The 18,390-nt window shown below is 43.1% G+C and overlaps 1 protein-coding gene across 1 annotated transcript in view; it reads right to left on the minus strand.

Moving 5' to 3' along the window:
* Positions 1–18,390, minus strand: part of LOC131214138 (pituitary homeobox homolog Ptx1) — a 77,550-nt gene that overhangs the window by 16,334 nt on the left and 42,826 nt on the right. Inside the window, exons 2-3 of the mRNA XM_058208507.1 lie at positions 11,459–11,593; positions 10,681–10,967 (exon numbers count right to left, since the gene is read on the minus strand). Of these exons, the coding sequence (XP_058064490.1) occupies positions 10,681–10,967; positions 11,459–11,593 (422 nt within the window). The remainder of the gene's footprint in view (positions 1–10,680; positions 10,968–11,458; positions 11,594–18,390) is intronic.

An 18,390-nucleotide genomic window follows, 5' to 3' on the forward strand; every position in this document is an offset into this window, starting at 1 on the left:
AAAAGCCAATAGTGCTACAGGCAGATGCTAGTCCGTATGGAGTTGGAGCTATATCATCATATGTCATAAACCGTGTAGAGAAACCAGTCATGATTGTATCAGCATGCCTCTCTGCCGCACAAAAAAATTATGCACAGGTGCAATAACAAGCTTTAGCAGTAATATTTGGGTTTGGGTTATATATCGCAAATAGCAGTGGCTAGATTGCAAAGGTGGGTATTGATATTAGCTAACTATGATTATGATATTGAACATAGAGTTGGAAAATTGATGAATAATGTGGATGCACTATCACGATTACTCTTAGCTGAGGACAACAAAATAGATGATACCAAATTAGGTATAAAGGTTCTGCAAGAAAATATAGTAGATTTCGAAACAGTCAGGAAGTATCAAAGAGAAGATACAGAGCTTAGTAAAGTTTATATATTGGTCGAGAATGGATGATCAAAACAAAGTGAACCACAGTTAAAGTATATTTAAAACTTATGTCACATTTCGGAATCGAGGGTGGGGTATTATATTTTGATGAGAGAATAGTAGTGTCTGATAAATTGAAAACTCGTTTTTTGAATGTTTTAAGTCGATAGAGAACGTTCGATGGGTCAGGAACGTGTATTGCTTCGATTATAACTTTTGTGCTCGGATTCATTTTGTGCAGCTTAACAAGCGAGCCGGAAGATGCTTATGCACCGATGCCCTTGCGCACATCGGTGTAAATATTGTTTTATACCGTTGTCGTATGATCCGCTCTATTTTCTATCCACCACAACTCACGAGGGGATATATTTTCCCTATTTTTTCGTTTCGAGATATGTCATACTAATTCGTCCAGATCTTAACATGCTCGGTGGAGGGGTGTTAAATAAATTGACGACCTTGTCACACACCGTATTCAGCAAAGAATCGAGTCCGTTCTTAAACAGGCGAAGGTAGGCCACCTTGACGTGGCCCTTGCTTTCGTTTAATTCCTAAGGAATCAAATTTTATGTTGAACAGATCAAGAATGAACTTATTAACCTAGTGACGTCATTGCCTGCACTGCTTTTAATTGTGCTTGATTTAAATCCAATGGCATTGAGTAGGGTAGTAGAAGGAACGATGCCCCTCGCCTTCCTCATCAATAAGACTTGTAGCAATTACAATTTGAAAATACTCAACACTGAAAAGGCAATTAGGGATCCATGTCTATGGCACGTTCAAGTGCGTCGCAATGTCTGTATTTCCCAGGCCGCCCGGTTTAGCCAATGATAAGCCCTTCAGCTGTGACCAGACAAGACATACAGACTGGAGAAAGTAGGGCGAGCTGACACAGCTTCAATGTCCATTGCAGGAGAAAATTTATCTCCTCTAGAGGAGTATCGAACTTTCGTTTCATCCATAAACGAATGTGCCCTTGCAACCCAAATAAGGCTATCTCATCAAGCAAGAATATTAAAAAAAATCTACAATGCTTTGAAGATGCGTGGCACGGGTTTTACTATATTGATGCCACCTCTCCATGATTGAGCTCTCACTTGCCCTCTTCTTAAAACAAAACACTCCTGTCCAGGTCTGGAGCAGGTCAGATTCTCATGAAACTATTGAAACTACTAAACACAACAAAATTTTTACATTGTCTCATCGCATTGGAAGTAAGTGAAGTTCGGCGTTTTGAAAACTGCTACACGTTATCGAAAACGTGGATAAAATCACAGAAATAATCAAAGTTGATCAGCATTTCAGTAATCTGAGCATCGACGAGGACCTAAAGATTAACAATCAAACAGTTTTGAGCCATTTGCGCAAAGCTGGATTCACAAAGTAGCTTGATGTTTGGGCGCCCCATTATTTACACAGAAAAACATGATGGCTCGAATTTCAATCTGTGCAATTTTGGCCAGACGGAATTATATCGAACCATTCCTTAAGCGGATGGGTATTTGGGATGAGGAATGGGATACATACTGTACAATACTGTGTTTAAATGATCGTGGTTTAAGCGTGTTGAAGCAGCTCAACCGGTGGTCAAACCAGAATTCAACGCTAGGAAGGTTCTACTTGAACTTGACTTGAGAGGAATCGTTTATTGTAAGTCGCTTCAGTGTTACCAAACACTACACTCAGATCTCTTCTGTCAATTACTGCGCCGTTCGAAGTTTGTAATTGACCAGAAACGACCAGAATCGGCCAACGGAGTGTTGTGTTCCATCAGGACAATGAAATGCCAGGCACGTCTTTAATCGCCAGAAAGTCCGGGAGCTTGGTTAGGAAGTTTTAATGCATCCTCCGTATAGTTTGGACCTTGCACCAAGCGATTGACACCTTTTTCACGCATTGCCAAATTTCCTGAGTGACGAAAAACTGAGATCAAAAAAGGATTATGAAAATGGATTGCTCGAGATTTTCGCCAGTAACGACTAAGTTTTCTACAAAACAAAGTCGTTAAAATTCTAGCTCTTAGAAGACAACAATTTTTCCAACAAAACGGTATATATTTGACGCAAATCGGACAATAGGAAGCATCTTAAATAAAGTTTTGAAATTCACGCAAAAAACGTCCACGACTTTTTAGACAGCAGCAGCCTTTAGCAGCTTTTGTAGTACGAAAGCATGATCCTTTTTCGATTGGACAGGTGAGGACATTGGATCGAGTTCAACGGAAAACTCTCCAAACCTTGGAAACTCCATACCTTGAAACACTCTTTTACCTTGGATTTTCTCGACGTTAAAGGGACATCTAATTCAGTTTACATAATACAATTTTATCAAACAATCGACATCCGAAACATATGCCCGAAAATGGACTATTTTTTTTTGAACCTCCTATCGAAGAAGACAATGGATTTCACTGTGGACGGCAACGGCACAAATTGATGGATTACTATGACCTTCGTCAAGGTTCCTGCCTGAGCCTGGTTGGGCAATGTGTAGATAAAAAACATTGATTCCTGTCTCGCGGCCATTTGAAAGCCAAAGCAGCTAGTTGACGCTACAATCATCACAGTATGTAATAAAAGCGACGTTGGAATGAAAAAGGCCCTTACGGTATACTCTAGATAACTAAAAAAACTGGGCTCCTCTTATAGAACTCTAGTTTTCTTCGTCAAAAACTGAAATGGTGTATATATCTTTTATTACTCCTCAATTTATAACAAAGGTAATATCCAAACCCCAAATGAGTCCATTTATTATACGACAAAACGATAAAAGATATCAAATACTTTGGATACCTACCTTTGATTAGATAACAAATTATCAAAGGACACTCACCTCTCGTAGCTAGTGCGAGAGTGTGCCAAATGCATCTCTTTTATGCGTAGAATCGTCGTATTTTGCACACCAAAAGGAACTGATAAGGTTATACAAAACTATCATGCAATCTGTGTTGGAGTAGGGATGCCTTAATTTCCATTGTACCTCTTAGCCATAGCTAGGTAACATTAGACTAATTCAGGCTAAGTGTATAAGAATGACACTCGGCTCCAACGCCTCGTCTACACTATGAAAAAACTGGGCAAGTTTTTTGCTGTGCTGGCGTCCACACTAGCAGCTTCTGGGCGAAAAATCCGTGAACTCCAGTGAGTGAAATGACAGTTCGTTTGTTTCTGCTTTGATTTTTCAGTTTCCTTTCCTTCTCCTTCTGTTGACGACTTTGTCATACTCTGGTCCGCTGTCAAAAATGTGTCCCTATTTTTGGACAGACAAAAAATCTGGCCGAAAATTTACAATTACCAAAATGTAAGTTTGAATTTTCAAAATTCAAGTAATATACTCCTTTTCATAATAATAGCCTTACCCGTTTTTTCATGCTGAGGCTAAGATAAAACGTTGAACCTATTTTTCGTAGATGAGGAATCAATTAGTTTTGTAAAAGAATTAATATCCATTGTTTGGTTTTTTTTGGTTTTACGAAAAAAAAATTTAAATTGGGGAGCCAAAAAACGATAAAACGGCTGTTTCGAATTGATTGTCTCACTTGTAAAAGTCAATCGTAGTCCAGTCCTTCTAACAGTAGTTGAATTGTCAAGTAACTGAGATTTTTAATGTCAGTAGTTTCGTAAATTTCCTATGGTCAATTGGCCATTTTGGTAAAAAATGGGTCGTAGAACTCAATTAGGGGAAGGCGAAAAAAGAAAAATTGAAGCGCACCATAGTGTTGGGAAGTCAAATCGTGAAAGCCTCATTACTAAGACGATCTTCAAAGGTTGTCAGAATTACTTGAAAGATCCATCGGAATATGGGACTCGGGAGTCATCTGGACTTGCCCTGGAACGAGTGATCCGCATGATTCACAAAGGGGACACTCTGCACTAAATTGACACAGATAGTTGCATATGCGGAGGACATTAATATCATGTCTCGATCACAACGGTTGTCCACAGAGACCTTTCTGCAACTGGACAGAGCTGCAGAACAGGTAGGGCTCAAAATAAACATGGATAAAACAAAGGTCATGACACAGTCCCGCAGACAGCGCCCCTAGGGACAAAACAATACATCTACCGATCACAATCTTGAGAATGTCGGAAACTTCGTGTATCTTGGGACCAACTTGGCAGAGGATGGTAGTGAGGAGGGCGAAATAAGTCGGAGGATCTAAACAGCCAACCGGACATATTTCTCAGTGTTGCCCATCATAAAATCCAAGATAATACACAGGCAAGCAAGCAAGCTGAGACTGTACAGGACAATATTCCGCCCTGTCCTGTGTTACGGATCAGAAAACTGGGTCCTAACTCAGGCCCAAGAAAACAGGATAAATGCATTCGAACGAAAGATCCTCAGAAGAATCCTAGGCCCAATAAAGGATGGAGAGTATTGGAGGACCAGATATAATCCGGCGCGCGACCGGCAGCTCAGATGCCTTCAAAGACGGGAGGAAACCCCTCACCACCACCAGCCAATGTACCCCGCACTCCGCCAGCTCTGCCGGCGCCGGCCCCACCACCACCACTACGCGACCACTCTGCTCCGATGCCTATCAAGTCACCACTACTGCCCAGGGGAATCCCCTCACCAACACTCGCCAACGCTCCGCGCATTCTTCCAGCACTGCCGGCGGCGGCTCATCCACTTCCACTACGAACCGGTACCGGACTTGGCGCTACACGTACTCTCCGAACGGTACCGCAAGAACAGCCAAAATTCTGGTTGTACATCACCCGCATCGATCCATCGGTGACTAATGAGGAAGTGGAAGCCCTCGTGAAGGAGCAACTGGGCAGCGACAAGGTCTCTGTCATCCGGTTGCTGGCCAAGGACCGTGACACCAGCACTCTCTCCTTTGTCTCGTTCAAAATAGGGATGTCGCTAACTCTCCGTGACAAGGCCCTCTCCCCAGCCACCTGGCCCGCTGGACTTGCCTTCCGTGACTTCTGCGACTACGGTTTTGCCGTGGAAGATGCTCGGGATAGGTCTCCGGGTCCAAGTTCACGGCCGCGACAGTCTGCCACTCTGGCCCAAGAGTGACTATCCATCCAGATCTCAACTCTGAATCCGCTGGCCGACACCTTTACCACCGCACGTCATATATCACCACACACCGCCGACACGCCGATCACTCACTCCATTTCGCTGCCACCGACACAGTGTCCCATGCCTTCCACCACCACTACTCCTGTACGTACTTCATCGCTTCAACCCGACTCGTGTCCTCGACTGTCCTCGACTGGCGGCAATGTCGCTGCTCCACGTGCTCTGATCATGTACTACCAGAATGTCAGAGGGCTCCGCACGAAATTAACGGACTTCCGCTTGGCAGTTCCTTCGGGCGGCTCCGACATCATTATTCTCACCGAGACATGGCTCACCGCGGACATCCCTTCCTCACTAGTGTTCGACGACTCCTTTTCGGTCTACCGTTGCGATCGCGCTGCCAGTAACAGCACTCGCTCCCGTGGTGGGGGGACACTCATTGCCTGTGCTGCTCACCTGCGCTCGTCCTCTGTGTGCCTTACTGACTCGTCACTCGAGCTTGTATGGGTGCGCATCCGGACCGGCTCGCGCTCGATCATCATCGGGGCCGTCTATATCCCTCCCGATCGCAGTTCATCTGGACACCACCTCGAGCGGCTCACTGAGTGCGTCGGCCGAATCGCTGAGCGCCTGGGCCCGAACGACAACTTGCTGCTACTCGGTGACTTCAACCTTCCGCTCATCACATGGTCACCCGCCGGTCCATCCTACGTCCCATCCGGTGCCAGCGCCTCGTCAACCTCATTCCTCGACGGCCTGGCAGTCAACGGTCTACGACAAATCTCCGGCATCCACAACAAGCATGACCGGCAGCTAGATCTTATCTTCGTGGATTCTGATGTCTTCGCCGAGCGCGTGACCGTTCAGGCCGCGGCCGTCCTACTAGTTCCCGAGGACGACTATCATCCTGCACTTACGCTGTCCATTTGGCAACCGCCCAGAAGACCGAGGGCTCCGGTCCGGTCCTCAGCTCCTGGCGGTGCTCGAATGCTGAACTTCGCAGGGTGCGACTTCGCGAAGCTCAACCACCTGGTGATGGACCACGACTGGTCATTCATCGACTCGTCCGTCTCCATCGATGTTGCTGTGGACACGTTTTCCGCTACTCTGCAATCCATGCTCCCCTCCTGTTGCCCTCCTCTCCTTCCCTCCCCTAAACCTCCCTGGTCGGACAGGCACCTGCGCGCACTGAGGACGGATGTGAGACGCGCCTGCCGCCTCTATAGCATGCACCGCTCTGCATACCACAAGCGGCTGTTTAAGTACGCATCTCAGGCCTACCGCGGCTATAATCGTGCACGCTACTTCGCGTATATATCACGCCTGCAGTCCAGGCTATCAGTGGACCCCAGATCCTTCTGGCGTTTCGCTAAATCTCGGCGGGGCTCCTCGAACTCCCCCACCTCTCTCTCCCTAGGCAGCGTTACGGCCACTTCCCCGGATGGCGTGTGCGACCTCTTCGCCAGGCACTTCTCGGGATTGTTTGTCGAACCTGCCACTTCCTCTCTATGCCTCACTACCGGACTAGTTCATACCCCCCGTGACTCCCTCTCCATCGACGCAGTACCCATCTCGGAGGACAGCGTCTTGGCAGCACTCGCTAATCTGAAGCTCTCCCACTCCCCAGGTCCGGACGATATTCCTTCCTCTGTGCTTAAGGGTTGTATGCATTCCCTCGCCCCAGTCCTGGTTCAGCTCTTCTGCAGATCTCTGCAGGAAGGGTCGTTCCCGCGGGGCTCGAGGTCTGCGTGGCTCATCCCGATACACAAGAAAGGTTGCCGTCAAACCGCTTCTAATTACCGTGGTATTTCCCTCCTCTGTGCCATCTCCAAAATCCTGGAATCAGTCGTTCACTCTTACCTTCTACCTCTCGTTTCCTCTTCTATCGCTGCAGACCAACATGGCTTTATGCCTAGGCGGTCTACAGTGACTAACCTCATGTCCCTCATGCAACGCATCTACCCTGCTACTGCCTCCGGCTCACAGGTGGATGTGGTCTACACGGACTTTAGTGCCGCGTTCGACTGCATCTCACATAGTTTGTTGGTCGCTAAGCTACGGCAGATGGGTTTGCGTGATCCTCTCCTCTCCTGGTTCCAATCATTCCTTTCCGGACGTTCCTTCTGTGTAAAAACCCCATCTTCCACCTCTCCCTCGTTCTCTATCCCCTCCGGGGTTCCTCAAGGCAGCGTCCTGAGTCCCCTCCTCTTTTAATTGTTCATGAACGACTGTTCCGCCGTACTTCCTCCCGAAGGCTACTTAATGTACGCCGACGACGTCAAGTTCTTCCTCCCTGTTTCCAACCTTGACGACGCCCGTTCCCTCCAAAGAGCTATTGATGAATTCGCAGCGTGGTGTTCGTCCAACGGCCTCCGCTTGTCCCCGAACAAGTGCTGCGTCATCTCCTTCTCGCGCCTCAGCTCCCCGCTATCCTGGGATTATTCCCTGCTCAACACTCCCCTTCCTCGAGTATCCAAGGTGATGGACCTCGGCGTGTGCCTCGATAGCACGCTATCTTTTACGCCACAGATCGAGGCCACTGTGGCTAAAGCCAACAAGACCCTCGGCCTCATTGGTCGTATGTCTCCTGACATACGCGACCCGTGGTGCCTGAGGGCGCTTTTCTGCTGCTGGGTCCGCCCTGTCCTCGAATACGCTTGTGTTGTCTGGTCCCCCGCGTCGCCTTCCTCTATGGATAGGTTAGAGAAGGTGCAACGGCGGTTTACCAGGCTTGCTCCTGGGTTCCTCTGTTTCCACCCTGCCCCCATACGACACTCGCTGTCGCATGTTGGGGCTTCCTTCAATAGCGTCCCGCCACTCCGCTGCCCAATCCCTCTTCATCGCCAACCTCCTGCTCCATAATACCGATGCTCCCTCCCTACTTTCGTCACTCCAATTCTATGCTCCATCCCGCCGCCTCCGCGACAGACCCCCGTTCCTCATTCCTCCCCGCCGATCTCGCTTCGGAACAGTTGACCCATTCCTGCGTGCGATCGGGTCCTTCAATGCCGCAAGCCCCCTGTTCGACTTCCACCTCCCCATTTCTTCCTTCCACTCCCGCCTCCGCGCCTCCACTGCCCCTAGTATTTAAGTCCTTAGTACGTAAGCTGAACTTGTTAAGCCTTTGGCGAACATTTTTTAATAATTAAATTAAATTAAATTAAATAATAGTGAAATTTACGAAGTATATGAGGATCCGGAAGTCGCGGCGATCATAAAAAAGCAAAAACTGCAATGGGCGGGGCACATCGTGAGAATGAACGAGACAAGGATCCTAAAAAAGACGCTATTGGGAACGGTGCACGGCAGGAGGCCAGTCGGTAGGCCGAGAGCTCGATGGGAGGATAGCGTCCGTAAGGCCAGCGAGGACCTGCTCGGTGTAGGAGACTGGAGAGGCAGAGCAGCTTGCCGAGATAGTTGGAGAGACAGTATACAAGCGGCCATAGCCCGAATCGGGCGTTCGCGCCATCTATAGATAGAGTCATCTGGACGGCCAAAACTACTTAACCCTCGAGATGAACGAAGAGTAGTTAAAACTCCGTCGAACACAACGAAAAATTGTTGGCGTATTAAAAATGAATTGCACATGAATGTTAGGTATGCTACAATCTGGAGAACTCTTAGTGCCTCTGTAAGCATTGTCAGATAATCAAAGAGATAAAATTCAGTAATCAAGACACACCACAAAGCAGCAAGATCGTAATTTGCGAATGAGCATATGTCATGGAAAGATGAATGGAATTATGTAAGCTATCGATTCATTGAGTTTTCCAAAATTTGAGTTTTCTTTAATTTCAGGTCGGAATCCAAACAATGGATATTATTTCGTTTGCAAAACTAATTGATTCCTCATCTACGAAAAAAAGATTCAGCGTTTTATCTTAGTATGAAAAAACGGGTGAGGCTATCATTATGAAGAGCAGTGTAGTAGGTTAAAATCCAAGCAATTGATGCCCTATAATTACGGCTTAATTTCAACCAAAGATTAGGGACGGCAGCAACGGCTCTAAGAAAAGCTAAGCCGACAGGGGCACCGTGGATACCTGCCTATTGATAAACAAATAACAACATCAACAACAGTATTCGCCATCACGAAAACAACTGCATCGCGATGGCTGTCAATATCAACTATATGAAAAAATCTCACGATTCGCAAAATGATAGAGCGTGTAAATTAAACAAACTTGAAATTTTCCTTTGTATTGCATATAAGGGGCGTTCAAAAAGTTCTGACAATTCGTAAATAACGCGGGCTACCCGCGTAAATCCGATTTTCGATTTTTTTGTGACGTTAGGTTGCTACACATGTCAGTGACTGATGGTGAATAGTTCGGCTATTTTCAGTAATCGGCCAATTTTTGACAATTGTTTTGCTTGGACAAGATTTTTCTCATCGGCGATGCCGTCTTTATCACCTAAATCGTATCGTAGCGTCGTCCTTTCATGGCCTCCTTCAGTTTCCGGAATAAGAGAAAGTAAAAGGGGCCATATCTAGATAATACGGTAGCTTTGGCAGTGTTGTTTTAGTCAAAAATTGGAGCAGAAACCACGATGTGTTAGCAGGAGTGCGACAGCCAATTTTGGGTTTCCCACAAATCCGGGAGTTTGTGACGGATTGCTTCGGGCAAATTGTGCATAACTATCAAGAAATATTTGTTATTGACTGTTCTATCCTTTGGCAACAACTCATGATACACCACGACCCTACAATCGAAGAAAACTGTAAGCTAAACTGTTTACATTCGACCAAACGTGGCTTTTCGACGTTCACATCTTCTAGGCCTTCTGAAAAAAGTTTGAACCATTGATAAGCGCTGCTTTTGGTCTTAATAGCATCACCATAAGCTACACCGTAAGTAAAACAGCTGTTAAAAATTTACTAATTACTCAAAATGGCCGAAAGTTTCACCATAAGTGAGTGACATGAGTAGCAACATAATCCCACAAAAAATCGACAATCGGATATACGTAACCCGAGTAAATACAAAATTGTCAGAACTTTTTGAACGCACCTCGTATGTCGTTAATAAGTTTTCGGCTGGGTTGGTGTTCATGGCTCGGCTATTGGCTTATCTTTCTATAAATCAGTTGCTCCCGTCCATCTTTTCAACTGTAAACTAAGTGCTAGCTTTAGTAAAATTAATAATCTTTAATTACGATAAATAAAGAAGAAATGAAACAGATACTATTCTCTTAACGATACACTCTCCATCAGTTACTTACCCTGACGCGTGCCTCCGTCAGGTTGGTCCACATGGCAATTTCTTCTCGAGTAGACATGTCCGGGTAGCGGTTCCGGCTGAACGTCTGCTCCAGCTCGTGGAGTTGTTGAGAGGTAAAGTGTGTACGTTGACGTCGTTGACGTTTATTCTTCTTGTCGTTTTTGGTGCCATCGGTGCCATCCTGAGTGATGGTGGTACCGGTAGTTAATGGACCCGTGGTGTCCTCGTGTGACATGCTACTGCTAATGTTTTCCGTTTTCACAGACGCATCGTTGACACATCGGGATACTGCGGAGTTGTGGTTGTTCATAGTAGTAAAAAAGAGTAGAGAGAAATCAATTAAATCTTTGTTGATCAACATAAAACTTTGTCGATCAACTATGCGAAAAAGGGAGGCAACATAGCCTTTTAGGCTTATTTTCAAAGAAAGATTTTGACTACTGTCAGCTTGGCTCAGGTTCAACTACTTAGGGCAAAAACCAACAGACGACACAAGGACATAGAAAGAATGATGAAACATAGCTAGTCACACCGTGACATTGGTTTCATCGAAAACAGTGTAGTGCAAAATGCTATCTAAAAATGTTCTTTGTTAATATCAAACGTGCATACACACCGACAAACCGTTCGACGCCATGCATTTGCTGAATTGTAAGTTCAATTCTTACACAGACTGAGTCAAGCCTGACAAAATTGGAACAGAGAGGACGGTAAATACAGATAACATGAACATGTAATCTGTAGAAGACACGATATTGCCCAATATATAATATACTTACCGTCGTTCTTTCGATCTCGCGAGCTCCGGTTGCGGACTGCGGATGACGGAAAACCCATTTGCGAGTGATCAATACTGCTAATAGATGTCATTGCATTATGGCTGCTATCACGAAAATCCCCTGTTTCGGCCCAAACTGTAAAAAAGTTGAAACACAAAAAGAGTTATTAAAGAATCAAATTATCAAATGCTGAAAGCAAATGAAAGGAGAGAAGTACCGACAGCAAAAGATTACAATAATTTAGAAAGAAATGTAAGAGGTAGGATATTGGGGCAATATACATAGAGGAAGACAATAATATAGAGAGAATAGATCGGTAGATGGATAAAATTAGAGATTGCTGTAGGTAGATAAAAACTTTGATACTTGGACTTTGATAACCACTTCTTCAGTTGAGACAGTTTGAGTTGTTCAAGGCGTATAGATTTTAAGAAATACTCAATGATCTTCGCGACACGAGAAAGAAATAAATATGAAATGCCTCACCAGAAGATCTATCTATTATTTTTCTATCAAATCATGGTACTAGTTCACTATGGCCGGATTAATGAGGATTACAAAACTAACCACGATCCAACCAACCATAAAATGTGGCACGAAAAAGTCTGAAGTGAAGAAATGAAATGGTTTTGTTAATAACTACTTAGCACTGCTGATAACTGAAGAGGGTGAAATCAGACATTCACACATCCTAATCTATCGATATTATGCCGTAAAGGGTGTTTTAAATGTTAAACTGGCAGCCCGGTCATGAGTATTTGTAGTATCAGCTGGTAACACGGGCGCTATCAGAGGTGGATGTGCAGATGGCAGTCAGCACCGAATCAGCGAGTGAAAGAAACACAATACAGGGTACGACAAAAAATTGTAAAATTATGAAAACAAAGCAGTAGTTTATCTGCAGGCCTTTTGTTTACGCTGGTCCGATTAATTCATAAAAGAAGAACATTATTTCGTACATTGATGACACGTTAAGCTTTATGGAAAAACATCAGTTGGTGATGTTCTACACGTTCGAACAGATTAAACTTTAAGAAAATATTAAAATCAAGAATTAATTTAACTTTGTGGGAGAATGTGAGATAGAATTAAAAAAGGGTTGGTTCAAGCACTAAAACAATTGTTAGCTAGTTTTGTCGTGTCTAAAAACACGATAAAATTATGAGTCTAAAAGACCATGAATTATAGTGTCTCATGCTCGTTAGGTTACGTTGCGTTATGTGCTACGTGATCATCATTGGCAGTTAGTGTTAACATTCATCTAACATAGGGAAAGCATTAACACATGGACCGCAGCCGAGGAACACAACAGCGTTGTTTTCGTAGTTATTTTCTCCAATTTACAAGGCAGAGCGTTTCTGTGAGCTTGTGTGTACACTGTTTAGTTACATTGAAACAGGTTTTACAAGCTCAAAGGACACCACACCTCATCCATAACCCACCATATGCACATCATAACCGTTGAAAAGTGAAAATTTCGCTTTGGTTGCGATGAACCTGGTTCACCAAATTGTATTGAGATTTATATTTGACGCATCCTGTTCTGTGAAATATACTCTTTGGCCATTCTCTAAGTGTACGGCAATGTGAATCACAGTGGGGAAAGGGGAAAGAAAAAATGCGCTAAATTGCTTTCTCTCTCTTTCTTTCTCGCTCTCTCTCTCTCTCTCTCTCTCTCTCTCTCTCTCTCTCTCTCTTGCTCTCTTTCTTTCCCTTTCTTTCTCTTTTTCTTTCTATTTCTCGCTCTCTATTTCTTTCTCTCCCTCTCTCTTTCTCTCTTTATCTTTCGCACTCTCTTTCTCTCTTTCTCTCTTTCTCTCTCTCACACTCTCTTTCTCACACCCTCTCTCTCTATCTTCCTCTTTGTTTTCTTTCTATTTCTTTCTTTTTCTTTCTCTCCCTCTTTCTTTCTCTCTCTCTCTTTCTCTCCCTCTCTCTTTCTCTCTCTCTCTTGCTCTTTCTCTCACACCCTCTCTCTCTCTTTCTCCCTCTCTCGCTCACTCTCTCTCTCTCACACCCTCTCTCTCTTACACTCTATCTCTCACACCCTTTATCTCTTCCTCTCTCTCTCTCTCTCTCCAATCGATTTAGAGACCACAGAAACCTAACAAACGATACCCATATTGCCATAGGAAGTATTTTAAGGATTAGAGTCGCCATCAACACCTTCCCCTCGTCCTAGAAGGACCAAATTTGGTCACATGATTTCTCAGGTGACCATCAACAATTGTGCAAGATTTGACTCAATTCGATTCATAACTTGTGGAGTAATCAATGTTTTAACAGTTCGTTTGTATGGGATGGGTAAGAAGGAGGTGGGGGAGGGGTTTCTAACTGTGACGTTGCTCATCCTTGGCCCCCAAAACCACTGTGTAGCAAATTTCGAGTCAATCGGTCCAGTAGTTTCGGAGTCTATAAACCGCACACAAAACGGAGCTTCATTTTTATAATATAGAAAGATTGAGATTGTGTGAAATATTGCACCTACATATCGTAAATATCCTAGTAATAATAGTTTTACTAATACTGCTGAAGTCTGTCAAAATTGTTCAAACTTTTCTTGTGCTCTGTGTTGTATCATAGTTGCTGAACTCTTGCTTGGACAACCGCTTTTATGGCGACGAACGAAGCGGTTGTTTTTAAAAGGGTTTTGGTGCAGAAAATGATGCGTCTGAAACATTTGGACAACGTATTGATTGACGATTTGTTTTAATGGTGATGAAATATATAAAATACTTTATCCAAAATGAGAGCAATAATTGAACGGCCATCTGCAGTCTCTGTTCTGGGGTTTTCTCGAGGAAACAAGATATATTCGATTCACCGATCCTGAGAGAGTATGAAGCAACGAGATCAACAGCAAAATATCAGGAAGAGGAAAAAGAATTCCAATTCTTTATCGGCAGGTGGCTGCAGTGATCGATAAAGTATCGATTAAACAATTTCCATTTAATGTTCGTTGTCAAGGTGACACTTCACACATAAAAGAAATGCTTTTCCGTTTTTAGTTTGTTCCATTCGTTTGTGAATTACGAGGGTCACTATTTATATTTCGGGAATAGGAACAAAAACAAATAGTGAAGCTGCGAATATATTTTTATTGTTTTTCAAAGTACTCGCCACGATGATCGATACACTTTTGCATGCGCTTAAACCAATTTTCAAAGCATTTATTCCATTCCGAATGAGGTATCTCCAAAACATGTTTTTTGAACGCTTCAAGAGCTTCTTCGGGCGATGAAAATCGTTGACCACGCAGTTTATTCTTCACGGATGGGAACAAAAAGAAATCATTGGGTGCCAAATCAGGGCTGTACGGCGGATGACCCATCAATTCGATGTTTTGAGTGCTCAAATAGTCTCTTGTTTGAGCCGATGTGTGAGAGCTGGCATTGTCATGATGAAGAACAATCCGACGTCTCTTGTTTGTTTTCCTTATTTCACCGAAGATTTCTGGCAAACAGATGGTTGTGTACCACTCAGAATTTACTGTTCTACGATCCTCTAGAGACACTGTTGCAATATGACCAGTTTTTCCGAAGAAACAGGCCACCATTTTCTTTGAAGTGCTTCGTGTGCGAACAACTTTTGTTGGATTTGGTTCATCTTGGAACACCCATACAGTCGACTGCTGCTTACTTTCGGGCTCATACGAATACATCCATGATTCGTCACCTGTCACGATTTTATAAACGTCTTTTGAAGCACCGCGATTGTATTTCTGAAGCATTTCTTTGCACCAATCGACACGAGCCTTTTTTTGAGCGATTGTCAAATTATGTGGGATCCAACGTGAACATAATTTTCGCACAGCTAAGTGTTCATGTAAAATCGCATATATGCTGGTGGAACTAATGCTTAGGGATGCCTCAATCTCACAATAGGTTACATGACGATCTTGCTTAATCATTTCGTGCACAGCATCGATGTTTTCTGGCACTACAGTCGATTTTGGACGACCTTCACGAAACTCGTCGGACAGCGAACTACGACCACGATTGAATTCACTATACCAGCGATACACAGTGGTTTCTGATGGAGCATCATCGCCAAAAGTCAAATTAAGTTGATTGACGCACTCTTGTTGTAATAATCCACGTCGAAAGTCGTAAAAAATCATCGCTCGAAAATGTTCACGATTCAGTTCCATTTTTTTGCCGAGACGAAACTTTCAACTAAATATAAAATAAACAAATAGCGTCCGTATGACAAAATGTTCTGAGTACGTATGTCGTCAAAAATGTCAAACTTTACGATGGAACCATCAGTTGGACTCACATGACATCAGTGTTGCCAATTCCCGAAATATAAATAGTGACCTTCGTACACGTCGTTAAAAATGGAAGTCAACAAGAGAAACTTCAGTACATTTTGCAATTTTTCTTTGATAAAGGCGAAAATTCAAGCTGGGTCGCTGAAATTGTAAGTGGTGTTTGTGGTGCCCATTCTATAATACCTAATTATATGCTATTTCGGATTCGTCGATTCCGTTCATAAATTTTTGATATTAGACCTCACAAGTTGATCGACATGCTAGCATCGTAGCTAGAGTCGTAGCATCGCCCAGGAGCTAAAAATCAATCATTAAACAGTTTTAAAACCATTTGCGTATAGCCTGCGAATTCAAAACACAGGTGCCACACCAATTAACACAAACAAATGTGATGGTTCGAATTTCCATCTGCGGAGCAAGGCTACACATGTTCATGTTCATGTTCAGGCATGTTCCATCAGGGCTCGTGCTTGGTTGGGTAGTTTTAATGCATTCACCATATAATTCGGACCTGGCATCAAGCAATTACCAAATTTTTCTCGCATTACAAAACTTCCTTAGTAATGCAAAATTGGAATCTGAATTTACCTTTGAAGTTACCTCTGAAAGTTACCTTTGAAATGGCAACAAATTATTCTTATTGTATACATATGGTAATGGTAAAACATATGGGCAATCCATTTTCACAATCCTTTCTTGATCTCAATTTTTCATCATTCAGGAAATGCGTGTACTGCGTGAAAACGTTGTCAATCTAGGCGGCTACACGAAGTGTGAAAACTAGCGTAAATTAATTTGTAACGTCAAATCGTTTACGCTTCGTGTGGCAGCAAAAAATTAAAAACGAAATGTCAAACGTGTTTACGTTCGTGTTTCTGGTCCAAGAAAATAGAAATAGAAGAGAAATTAATTGATTTCTGAATATTTTTTTCTGTTTTTTCCGATTTTGTTGCTATTCCAGCAAATAAGAACTTAAATTATCCTCTGTTTGTAAGCAAAGCGTATGAAAAAAATAATTACGCTCGGGTTTACGGCTCGCGCGAGGCGTAAACGTTTTGACAGAGCAGTTTGCAGAGCAGCAGTTTGGCATTAATTGTTAATGTCAAAAACATTACGGAACACCTCATGTAGCCCCCAGAATCGCTTGGTGCAAGGTCCGGACTCTACTGTGGATGCATTAACACTTCCCATCCTAGCTCCCGCTCCTTTTGGCGAGTCACTAAAGAAGTTGGTGACATTTCGTTGTCCTGATGGAACACAAGACCTCTTCCGTTAAACGATTCTGGTCGTCTTTGAACAATTGCTAGTTTCGAACGGTGCAGTTATTGACAGTAGAGATCTGAATTTAGTGTTTGACTACACGAAAGCAACTCATAATAAACTCTCAAGTCCCACCATATACCCAGTAGAACCTTACTAGCCGTTATTCCTGGTTTGGCCACCGGTTAAGCTGCTTCACCACGCATAGATCACGCTCTACAATCGCATCACTATCAACAGCAACTGACCCATTTGAAGAATGTTTTGGGTGGAAAATGACCACAACCCTACAAAAGGTAGTAAAGTGTTTGTTGTTCCATGACAACGGTCCATCACTAGAAAACCGACCAAACCGGGAACGGATTGAATCATTTTTAAATTTTTTACATTACATTAGCATCACGGGACATTTTTACATTACTGGGACGCTCCGTTGCCAAGTAACGCTTTAATTCTTTCGAAAATGTCACGCAACGAAAAACTTGTTGAAGTACGGTTTTTTTCATAATAAAAACAATAGCAAACAAAAAAACATACACAAAAAATTCACAAAACTTTCTGAATCTCGTATGAGCACGGAATAAGAAACGGCATTCTCCCTCCTGTATGGTGCGTTGTTCTTCAGATACTAGGCTGTTCAATAAGATCGTAGCCTCGATAACCACATTTTATGGTTTGAAATACATTTTATTATTCAGTATGGCCTTCCTGAACATCAATACACCTGTTCCACCGAGACTCCAATTTATAAAGTCTATCCCTGAAGTAAAAAACTGGAACGCCTTCAAAATACGCTTCCGCAGCTGTTATGACGCCATCATTTGATGAAAAACGCTTTTCACGCATGTTTGTTTTTGTGTCTGAAAACAGATGGATGTCGCAAGGGGCCAAATCTGATGAATACGGTGTATACTGCAACAATTTGAACTCTAATTCTAGGATTTTTGCATTTTCAAAATGCTCTTGTGACACTGTGCATTGTCCTAATGAAAGAAAAGTTTTTCTTCTGCAAACAGGGTCTTTTCTCTCGAATTTTGTCTTTCAGCTGAACCAAAAAGTTACAACAATAATCGAAATTTATTGTTTTACCACTTCGTCTTTTAAAGGTTTGATAATGATGTAGTGTACGTGTAAATTTAATAAATAGGGCAAAGTCTGAACTTTTGAGAAAAGAAAAAATATATTCGGGTCAATCATGAAACTCAAACGTTCACTAAAACGTTCACTCATTCACGTCATTTTGCTATCTGCGCACCGTTTGAGCTCCCGTTCAGGGAGCTTTCAACTGGATGTATTTTTCTTTTGATAGATCAAATTGTCACGAAAGAGCCGTTATCTTTTTTTATTCTTTCATTATTATTATTATTATTATTATTATTATTATTATTATTATTATTAT

Source organism: Anopheles bellator (assembly GCF_943735745.2).
Source record: "Anopheles bellator chromosome X unlocalized genomic scaffold, idAnoBellAS_SP24_06.2 X_unloc_2, whole genome shotgun sequence".
In the NCBI taxonomy this organism is placed as follows: Eukaryota; Metazoa; Arthropoda; class Insecta; order Diptera; family Culicidae; genus Anopheles; species Anopheles bellator.